At 48.3% G+C, this 10,607-nt stretch overlaps 3 protein-coding genes across 3 annotated transcripts; all 3 read right to left on the bottom strand.

The window, feature by feature from the left end:
- Positions 1-478: 478 nt before the first annotated feature.
- On the bottom strand, positions 479-1,362 carry LOC125548166 (uncharacterized). The gene has a single exon (XM_048711839.2). It carries the CDS (start codon positions 1,360-1,362, stop codon positions 775-777), a length of 588 nt encoding a protein of 195 aa, XP_048567796.2. The 3' UTR covers positions 479-774.
- A 1,901-nt stretch (positions 1,363-3,263) lies between these two features.
- On the bottom strand, positions 3,264-6,283 carry LOC125543262 (putative F-box protein At3g61730). The gene is made up of 8 exons (XM_048706556.2): positions 5,923-6,283; positions 4,836-5,068; positions 4,696-4,740; positions 4,426-4,593; positions 4,261-4,308; positions 3,999-4,169; positions 3,788-3,895; positions 3,264-3,687 (listed from the first exon to the last, which is right to left on the bottom strand). Exons 1-8 carry the CDS (start codon positions 6,279-6,281, stop codon positions 3,602-3,604), a joined length of 1,218 nt encoding a protein of 405 aa, XP_048562513.1. The 5' UTR covers positions 6,282-6,283; the 3' UTR covers positions 3,264-3,601.
- Positions 6,284-6,644: 361 nt separating this feature from the next.
- LOC125543263 (Got1/Sft2-like vescicle transport protein family) lies at positions 6,645-10,194 on the bottom strand. Its single transcript, XM_048706557.2, has 6 exons — positions 9,975-10,194; positions 9,822-9,875; positions 8,963-9,036; positions 8,618-8,735; positions 8,434-8,492; positions 6,645-6,995 (listed from the first exon to the last, which is right to left on the bottom strand). The coding sequence occupies exons 1-6, from the start codon at positions 10,086-10,088 to the stop codon at positions 6,917-6,919; spliced, it is 498 nt and encodes a 165-aa protein (XP_048562514.1). The 5' UTR covers positions 10,089-10,194; the 3' UTR covers positions 6,645-6,916.
- Between the last annotated feature and the right edge of the window lie 413 nt (positions 10,195-10,607).

Genomic DNA, 10,607 nt, shown 5'->3' with positions numbered 1-10,607 from the left:
GCAGAGAGAGAGAGAGCAGCAACCACTGCACATGGGGCGCCCGCCAATCAAGCTCCCCAACCAATCCGTCGCACGAGTTGCGTTCCAGGACAAAAATCCATCCGGCCGCTGCATTATCAAGTTTGCCATATCGTAACCAACAAATGATCCACCTTCGGAGCAGCAACCTCCATCGCAAGCTTCCTCTCCATTGTTTTCTGCAAAATATGCTCTCTTTTTTTGCGGGTCTTCTGCAAAATATGCTGTGTAATGCTTCGTGGATGTGAACAAAATGTGGTGTGATGTGTAGTGCAGGACACCATCTGCATCGATCATCCGTTTAGAAAAATGTTCCCAGTACGTAGCCAGTTCTGTCAGTGCGTGCTGACAGAGAAAGAAAGGCCAGATACTTAATCTGAAATAATGTTCGTCATTATCTTGCTAGAAGAAAACGCACAGCCAACTCAAAAGAAATACACATGGATTAGCACGAATGATCTACGAAGAAAACGAAATTTCATTCCATTTCTTTGGGATGGTGATCGAGGGAGCAGTACAAGAAGCGATCGGGATGAACAGCATGGGGGAGCAGAAGAGAAGCTTCAAAATAGGGAAGCTGCTATATACACACACCAGCATCAACATCAGCATCAGCATACGGATGATGCATGGGAGGGGGAGCTTCCGGCGTCGCCTGCTCGCCTCTCAGCCCAAATCTCCCTCCGTTCTCGCTGTTCTTCCCGCTTTCTCAAGGACATGACGCTACATGATAACACACGTACGTGCACGGTGCACCTACGACGACTCCTCCGGGATGCTCGCCAGCGCGGGCCGCCACCCGGCCGCCGCGGCGGCATTGGCGGCGGCGCGGCGCGCCTCCATCCTCTTGATCTCGGCCACGATCTGCGCCGCCGTCTTCTGGCCCCCGACGGTCAGCGACAGCAGCCGCGCCGCCTCCTCCTTGCTCAGGAGCACCTTCACCCGCACGACGCCCTTCCTCTGGCCACCGCCACCACGACCTGCCGCCGCTCGTCTCGGGGAGGCCTTGATGCTCTTCACGCCCGCCCCACCTACTTCGGATTCCGGCGAGGACTTGCCGCCAATCTTGCTGCCGCGCGTCGTCTTCTTCATCGTGTGGAGGACCTTCATGAGAAGCTGGAGCGAGTACATCCTCCGCCTGGGCTTCGCCGCCGCCGGCAGAGCCTTCACGCCCTGGTCGACCAAGCACGGCAGAGCGTTGCCCATTACTCTCGTCTCTCTGCTGCTTGCCGTGCGCCGGCTCGTGAACTTGTGGCTGTGCTTTGGGTGCGTGAGCAGAGGTGGGGAAAGAGAGAGAGAGCGAGAGATGAGCAGTGCCAATGGCCGCCTGGTGGTGACAGCCATGGCGTCTATATAACGGACGGCACAGCCGCGCGAGGACAAGGGTAGGAAGGAAACGTAACTACGTAGAATATAGTACGTGAGGAGTAGGTTGCACTGCCCAATGGACAGCATTTGCTGCAAGAGCTTGGGGGTCAAAATGGGGCTTGGACAGTTAGCACTTGTCCACGGCAAGTTGACACATATTATTACTACCACTGCACAAACCAAAACTAATCACATCAAAGCAAAGTCGGCACATGCATGCTGCGTACCGCAATACAACTTGGCCAGCATTTGTACTGTTACATCACTTGTTATTTATTCGGAAAGGAGAGGAACACGTGTGTGTGATGGCACTTGATCAAAGTGGGTGTTGCATGGAGTTTTGTGGGCGGTGACATGCGCATAGGGTTCGTGGATGACTACGTTTCTGCGGGAAAAGGAGACGCCGTGGGGTGGAAAGGCGACTGAAAATACGGGTTATCGTGACCAGGATAATAATCTTGTACTTGAGCTTGGACCGGAGTAGGCCGTCCATTGCATCATGTGCGGGATTCCAACTAGTCCAATGGAGCAGAGACCCTGGAGAGTGGGGAGGATCAGGCTGGCTGGGTCGCGGAACAAGTAGATCACAGCTACTCTGCTTGAGCCCGGCCGCTAGGATCCAGGTGCACGCGGACAGAGGTGGGTGCTGTTGCTGATTTGCCTAACCACGTGAGTGGTAACCGGAACGTGTGCAGCATTTCGGGCTCCAAATTAGTATTACATCCGTCTCAAATTACTTGTCTTACATTTGTTGTCTAGATACGTATAGCATTTGGCGCTGGCGAAGAGGGCCGGGGGAACGAGCCGATTCGGTATGACAAGTTTGCGCCTTTCAGAATTGCCATGCCCAGTTGATGGAGAAATCAGTCTGCAGCTGCGAGTTCAGACTTCAGAACTTGAAGCTCTCAACACAACAACCAGCTTAAAGCTCCACTGCGCACGAACAGCAGCTTTCCAAGGAAGAAAAATTACCGGTGATCCTTGCTGCACCGCGTCTGCTTTAAGCCATCTGCACTGCTTCTGCTTTCAGGTTGCTAGCTATCTCTTCTGTTCTGCATTTGTGTTTGCCTAGCCGTATACCAAACCAACTCCATTCTACTGCTTAGATTTACACACACGTTGCAAGGCTGCTACGAAAGGAGAAATATAGGTCTTGTGGGAAATGCATTTTGCCAACAAGGTACGAAGGAACCCACAAGATCGATGGCCATAATCAGTACTACTCTAAGTACTAAAACTCCCTCCCCTTGCACCCTCTGACATCTACAGATGCTCCATCCACTTAGCGCGTCTGTTTCACAACTGAGTACTCCCTCCTTCCATCTATATAGGGTCTAATGCATTTTTCAAGGCTGCCTTTGACTATTGATAAGATTAATAATACATGAGATATATAATGTGAAAATTATATCATTGGAAGCTTCTTTCACGTACGAATTTGATGGTATGCTTTGTGTAACTTGCATGTCATATATTATTGCTCCAAAACTTGGTCAAAGTTAGTATCAAAAAACATATTAGGCCCTATATAGATGGAAGGAGGGAGTAGCATTATACAGAATAGAATCAATCACACAAGAAGTTTGCACGAAAAAAAAACAATGAGTGGACAAAATACATAAGCAGAAGAGTTATCCTTGTTTTTTTTTCAGATTTTATTCAAGTTGTGTCAATCGTGATCTAACAGTGCATGGAAAAAGAACACTGCCCGAAATAACTAGGAAGCATCTAAAGTTCACCAGTGCTGTGTTACCCATGTCTGAAGAACTCTAATGCTGTGCATCCAGTCTACTATGCACACGGTAGATAGAGAAGCAGCAAGCCAACCAAGCAAACAGAGTAAATCCAGCACATACCAATACCAAGGTAAGCTCGAATAATCCACAAGGTGCTATATATATTTATATATATGCTCAAAAAACTGTGCAGCTCTTCGACGAAGTACAAATATACTGCATTAAACATTGATCGATAAAACAAACAACAGAGAGCCCGCCCCATTTGTGCAATTTCCTACTTTCCTTTTCTAATCGCCGATTTAATTACTCTACTCTCTTTTTTCTGCGATGGAATTTATCTACCCCACTGTACCCCTTCCTTTGTGACTATCCCCCTGTCAGCGCTAGCATCAGAGCAAACTAAATACCAGGCATTAACACATTTCCACAACGCAGCATCAAGGAACCCAGCCAGAAATGAACCAAGCACGAACGAATCACAGGAGCTGCTGCGTGATCCTGACAGATACGATCTGCCCACCCCTCGACATGTCCCGCATCGCCTGGAACCTCGACAGCAACCCTGTCATGAGAGACACGCGCATGCCATAGCATGTCAGAACTAGACTTCAGGCAGATAAATGCTTTGCTTCAGGTCATGATCTTGCTGGATCTAGACATACCTTCGTTGGGCTTGAGGTTGCTGCTGAGGGCGACAGCGACCGGGGTGAAGCATCCCTTTGGCAGCAGGTTGGTGCGATCCCGGATCCAAGACTTGGAATTGAGAATATCTGCACAAACGATGCCACAGTCAGCGTGAGTGTCATCCTCATATCCGGGCAATCACACACGAGTAACGAAGTGCTGGAATGGATGAATAGTTCAGGAACAAACTTTTGATGCATGGGGAATCGATGTAGTCGTAGTTGAAGATGGCAGCGGCGGCAGTATCCAGCTTCCCATTGCTGAAGTGACTGCCAAGGTCCTCGTACTCCCAGGTCCCATCCCTGAACTTGTTCTCCAGGTACAGCTCACAGTGCCGCGCATCCAGAACCTGCATCGTCCCTGTACCACAGGTTGTTCCAATCCAAACCAAATTCAGAAACAAGCACCACAATGGCAGGACCAAGAACAAACTCCAGCCTAGGATCATCACCTTCGCACTTGTTGAGGTTGCACACGGGGCATCGCACCATGTTCATGTCTGCAACATTCAGAAGAACCAAAGAACAATGAAGAATGTCAGACATTTTAACAAGACCAGCAAGTGAGCCAGGAATGGCCAAGAAGAAGGGCACATGATCATGATGTATGCACGTACCAGCGATCCAGATGCCGGGGCGGACATTGGTGAGCAAGCAGGCTCCCATGAATCCGATGGAGATCTCCGGGCCATCATCTAGGATCGGCCTCCACTGTGGCAGTGCCAGCTTGGCCGTCAGCAGCAGCTTCGGCGTGTCCATCAGGAATCCACCAATGCGAAACCACTCTGCACCACACCAAGTCGTCAGGTAAACACATGACAGTAAACAGCAAGAAACAGGTCAGGAGAGGATTTCGGTAGCCGGCACGTCGCTTGAGGTGTGCTCACCAATGTGCTTCTCGGGCTGACGGAAGCAGTACGCATGGGTATCGTCTGAAAGAAACAGAGGGCGGAGGAGCACGCATGTCAGTACGTGCGACTGGTGTCAGTGGGAGGAAGGAGAAGCACACGGAAGACTCAGCGCATACCGAAGGCGGTGGCGTAGAGGAGGCGCCAGGAGCGGTGGAACGGGCGGGGAACGTGGAGGAGCCTGAGCATCTTGGGATCGTTGGTGCGGAGCGAGAGGTCGCGGAGGAAGGCGTAGCGCCAGATGGAGTCCTCGTAGAGGAGGCGGAAGAACCAGAGGCAGGTGGCGGAGAGCCTCAGCAGGTCAGCGCCGTGCAGGTGCTTGGCCACCTCCGTCCAGATGTCCGGCTCATACCTGCACCAAACAACATGACGAGAGTATTCAGATTTCAAACCTGCAGCACAAATCACAGAATAGACAGATAACGAATTCCTGAATCACAACACAAAGCAGGAAACCACGACTCCAATCCCAGTAGAATTCCTGAAGCATCGGAATCACAAGTAATCGGTTCATGCGTCAGGCATTATGCGTTGGTCAGCAAACACTTGGCTCCAGCGAATTTGAATTCGAACCAAAAAACAAGATGACACAGCAGTAGTCCTAAACTGCGACTAATTCGAACACCTACTGCTTCAAAACCACCAGCAGAACCGGACCCGAATCAATTCAAACACACGAAGCTATGCCCAGCGACTCTGCATTCCTAATTGGGAACACTAAGCCCAGAATTTCGAGGGCGCAGCGCACCAGTTCTTACCCCAAACACATCTGACGCAACAGAAATTCGAATAATCTCCAAGCTCCAGTCTACTACATCCAGAGGATTCAAACAGCAACACACACTGCAAACTGGTTTAAGTTGCGATCGCTTCAGTACCAAGCTCGATTCACAGAAGCAGAATTCAAAGCAGGTCAATAAGAGATTCAATAAGCAATTCGGTAGGTAATTTGCACGGATTCATCACACAAATGCTCAAGTCCAATTCCCTCCCTCCCATCCGACGCACCAAAGTTCCAGAACCACACACGCACACTTCATGACCACAGGATTCAAACTAGGAACTCGAATCGATTCGAAGCGCAGTCCAACTAAGCCCACCACCACGGGAAAATTCAAATCGACAGACCCGCACGCACGCATACACCAGACAGAGCAGCGGGAGAGCAGAGAGAGAGGGGGGGAGAGGAGGCGGGGAACAGCTTACCAGTTGAAGGGGACGCGAGAACGGGGGATGAAGGAGACGCGCGAGAGCGGCGCCACGATCCTGCAGCACCTGGAAGGCTGGAGCCCGGCGACGGGGCTCCCGATGCCCTGCTGCACGCACCTGGCCCTCTTGCTCGGCGCTGGCGGCTTCTGCGCCGCCGCCGGCCGCCGTGGTGGCTGCTTCCTCTCCGCGTCCTGCTTCCGCGGCCGCTTCCTGGGCGGCGTGGGCGGCGGCGACGAGACGAAGTCGGGGTCGAGGCGCCGCGGCCGCGGGCGCTTCCTCAGCTCCATCACCATCCCCTCCCCCGGCTCTCTCTGTGGCTGTGGCTCCGGGCGCAGGAGGGAGAAGGCCTTGCCCATGCAGCGCCTGGGGCTGGGAGGCGGAGGCGAGGTGCCGTGCGCTGCTGCTGCTGCGTGTGTGGGGGGAGGAGGAGCAGCGACGATCGCATATATAGGTGGAGGCGAGCGACACGGGTTTCGAAATTTGAAAATGGCTGGGAGAACTGAAGCAGAGCTGGAGTCCACGCGTGCCGTCCCACCGGTTCACTGGCGTGTGGGCCCGCCGCGACGTCCATTCTGGTGGGCCCCACAAGCCAGCGGACACGAACGAAGGTTGCCTGGTACACTTTCTTCTGCCAGAGGGGAATGAAAAGTGCAGGATTAATAAATAACTGTATGTGCAGGAATGGCTGCAGCTTCTGAATGCAAGCACAGAGACTACTCTTGCAGAGCAAAGATGCCGTTTATATCTGGGTTTTGTAGCAACTACTGTAATTTGCACAGAATTTGATTCAGTTCAAATAAACAAATGGAATCAAGGATTACAGAAGGGAGTTGTGAGCTGCACAAGTAAAGTGCCGCTCGTGTAGCATTTATGCACAATACGGAGCTTGATCCAGCCACCAGTCATCAGAGAACAGGGAAATGGGCGGAATACATGCACTGCTGGAGCGATGGAGATGAACCGGGTCTCTGATTTTGCTGGAGCGATGAAATCATAGTTCAGTGTCGCAGAGCTTCACCATCAGGTCGGAGACGATCCGCCGAGCAAAAGGGATGTAGCTCAAGCTATACCTGAGGTGAAATGAGGAAAACATGGTCAGGTAATTCTGTCTTCTTCTGAAACTAGGTAATTCTGTCAGTTGATTGAAAGGGGGAAGAACAGGAAATAGAGATACAATCAGCGCATTGTTTCCTGGGTTGGGTGAATTTACAGTGTCCAAATATCCTGCATCTATGTTCACCGCATGCTATGTACACATCTGCGTTCAAATACAGCATTATATCATGTTTCCCTTTGGTTCAAACTGAGATACCGTATCCTACTGTACACTGCTGCTGGACCTTGATTACAAGAAGAAAAAGTTGCAAGGACACACGAGAACTGCATGTCATGATTCAGCAAGGAAAACGCGACGGCAACACTATCATACAGGCCAGTTTAGCTGGTAACTCCAGTTATATTTTTTCTTCTGGATCCTTGCAGCATTACTTATTAGTTCTTACACTCGACAAAAGTTTGGCTACTGATTGCCCCAGCACTTTCAACAGCCCTGAGGAGCTAATAGTCAGGCATTGCTTACTCCAGGTTCGCACATGCCACGGACCGTTTATACAGAGATGATGCTATGACCACTCATGGTTATGGGCTACTAATAGATTATTTGGTACTCCCTCCGACCCATAATAAGTGTCGCAGTTTTGAACTAAGGTTTTACTGCGACACTTATTTTGGATCAGAGGGAGTGGCATTTTAGGTATGTGCTGTTTACAATTGTATACTTGTATAGCTATGTAGGTCCAACTGTACAAGAAGAACGTTATCAAAAAAGACATAGTCAAGGCCCATGTATAACGGAGTGCATTCAAGGACTGGGCGAATTGCATATCATCCACTGATGTAAATGTGCTTCCACCACTCAAATCTCAAATAAAAAGTAAGTTAGAGATGTAGCTCTATTTCGAATTCCAAAAGTAAGTTAGAGATGTAGCTCTATTTCGAATTCCAGGTATTGCTTCTTCGACAATTTGACATGGCAACTGAACGTACTACACATATACAATGACTTGAATAACTAGGGTGAAGAGGTATACATAAGACAAAACGAAAAAAATGAGGACAAGCTGAAAATGATTCCTGAAAATGCAAGAGGACATAACAGTTTTCTATCATCTTGAAGTATAAGCTAATCTCAGTTTTGCTAATGGTCATCTAGACACACATTCGGTGCATGATAGCACTCAAGGATCAAATGACTGCACATAATTAACTGTGTCCATGTTATATGCTTGAAAAATATTGACATGTGTTCAGATTATCCTAGTGCATGCAGCAGAACGAGCAAAACAAGCAAGTATTTAGGTAGTCTTATGTCTTCCCTTGGTCTAATTGAGGTACATCATGCCTCAATTCAATTAAGGCATATTTGCAACTTTTCAAGTGACATTACAATGTGATAGTTGAAGGATTAACAAGTCAGTAAGTCTACTATTCGTAGGAAAGGCAACTTACCAGAAGAGCGCACATATCTCACATATGATTGCAATCAATGTTAGCAGCTTGTCATGAATCTGCACATAGACCACAATCAGAACACACGGTTATCTGTTGGGTTTTGATAGCTGTTTATTCAACTAGGTTATTTACTTACAGGAATAAAGCCATAAAATGAACTAAGGGTTTAGAGATTACTAACCAAAAGAGCGAAAATCAGAGCAAAAACAGCACATCCAGCATAAATAGCCGTTGCATAAACACGAACTGGGTCAAGCATCATCCTCAATTGTTTATTTACCCCCATTACGAAGACTGTGCTGCCAAACAAAGGTTGAAATCAACATATTGCAACAGGTGAATATTCAAGAGAAAGTTAAGTAGAGCTAATGCATGAGCTGAACATATGTATCAAACTGGCATTTGACAGGATCATATGATTCACTTGAAAATTTTACTGCAGTTATATATAATAAATAGCAACACCGATATAGGGAAGAGTACAAATGTAAACAGAAAGCCCATCAGTTAAAATCTGTGTAATCACCTGCCAACTGCCATTATGTTTCCAAATGTAAACAACAGAGAAAATTTGATAGGTCTGGCGAAAACAATAAGTGACTGCAAAATAAAATAAAAGGTAAGTACTAAATCATATGAAGAACTTACATTTAGACACGTTTTATTTGCTGCAGCTAACTTCTGGTAAAGAGTTTAGAATTGCCAGTATATCTTACTATAAGTTTGAAGCCTAATGATACAATTTTCACACACTAAAGGAATTAGGTGAATTAACAATTGTCTCCGTCATCCAAGACAAAATCAGAACAAATTTCGCATAAGCATGGCATTTAAAACCTTAATAACTCCAACTAAGAGAAGGCAAAGCATCAGTTCAGCAGTTCGCTAGCACCGACAGGGGACAGGTTAAATGTGACATGAGCTTACCGGGAAGGGCTCACAAGCACTGGCAGGTTAAATGTGACACATTAAATGTGACATGAGCTTACCGGGAAGGGCTCACAAGCACTGACAGGTTAAATGTGACACAAGCTTACCAGGAAGGGCAAATCCAGCAAAGAAATCAGTGTCTTGGGTTAACTAAAGTTCTTAATGCTGAAATAGGCATTTAAGCGTGTGACCCATTTCTTTCGACTTATAGCTTTGTTAAGCCTAAATGTCTGAATGACATATTCGATATTTGGAAGGAATAGCATCAGGCATTGCCGGAAATAACACAGTAAGCACAACTCTTAACTATAGTTCTTAATCCCTCAATGTATAGGATCCAATTGCTGAAAATAGCGTCAGCTCGGGCAGCCAACATGGCTAATTATTCACCTGCAGTCAACTACAGCAAAAGCTGTGCGTGCGACAGATCATAGGCGGAAATTACAGCGACGTACCAGCATCATGAGGGCGAGTCCAGCAACCAAGCAAGCCGCGAAGGCGTAGAGCCGCTGAACCAGGCAAAACAAGCAGAACACATCAGATCGACAAGGACCAAGAAAGTAGAAACAGCTGCTGCGGTCGAGGGTTCTTGGAGGGGTCTGCTTTACCTGGAGAGGGGACAGAGAGCAGAGGCCTTCGGTATCACCGAGGATGTCGTCCTCCTGCCACTCCTCGTCGTCGCCGCCGGCGAGCGACCGGTGGAGGCGGGTGAGGGCGTCCATTATTGCTCCGATCGGGTTCTCTGCTTCAGTTTTGGGGATCGGCTTCCATCGGGTTGGCGTGGACAGGAGTGCTTACATGAAATCTGGGCCGTCCGTTTGGCTCCTCGGCGATCTGAAAGCTGAGAAGAAGTCGAGAGTTCGGTGCTAGGAGCATCCGCCGTGTCTTTTTTTTGACACTCAAGCGGTCATATACACGCGCATACACTTACCCCTATAAACGCACACACATAAATTCTACCTGTATGAACGCACACCCTATTCTTATGAACATCCCAAAAGACTGAACTGGCATATTATCTCAAAATTTACGAAGTCACTGTAGGCACCTCGTCGTCGACGGAAACATCTCCTCTCACTAAATGCGCATCACCAAAAATCCTGAAATAAATCTAAAAATAAATGCGAATACCAATATTTGAACACTGGTGGGATGAGGATACCACAGTCCCTCTGACCATTCAACCACAGATTGGTTCGCATGTCCGCCGTGTTAATAAGGATGCGTTTGGTTCCTCAGAC

The sequence above is a fragment of the Triticum urartu genome, chromosome 3A, assembly GCF_056163025.1.
Source record: "Triticum urartu cultivar PI428250 chromosome 3A, HENAU_Tu73, whole genome shotgun sequence".
NCBI lineage: Eukaryota > Viridiplantae > Streptophyta > Magnoliopsida > Poales > Poaceae > Triticum > Triticum urartu.
Note: the sequence above shows the minus strand (reverse complement) of the source record. Positions and strands in the feature narration are given on the sequence as shown.

Coding starts and splice junctions, on each gene's coding strand:
- LOC125543263 (XM_048706557.2), bottom strand. CDS start 10,088: ATGGACGCCCTCACCCGCCTCCACCGGTCGCTCGCCGGCGGCGACGAC. Junction 9,876..9,974: donor GCTCTCTGTCCCCTCTCCAG/GTAAAGCAGACC, acceptor TGCCTGGTTCAG/CGGCTCTACGCCTTCGCGGC. Junction 6,996..8,433: donor GAGATATGTGCGCTCTTCTG/GTAAGTTGCCTT, acceptor ATTTCACCTCAG/GTATAGCTTGAGCTACATCC.
- LOC125548166 (XM_048711839.2), bottom strand. CDS start 1,362: ATGGCTGTCACCACCAGGCGGCCATTGGCACTGCTCATCTCTCGCTCT.
- LOC125543262 (XM_048706556.2), bottom strand. CDS start 6,281: ATGGGCAAGGCCTTCTCCCTCCTGCGCCCGGAGCCACAGCCACAGAGA. Junction 5,069..5,922: donor TCTCGCGTCCCCTTCAACTG/GTAAGCTGTTCC, acceptor TGTTTGGTGCAG/GTATGAGCCGGACATCTGGA. Junction 4,594..4,695: donor TCAGCCCGAGAAGCACATTG/GTGAGCACACCT, acceptor GGTGTGGTGCAG/AGTGGTTTCGCATTGGTGGA.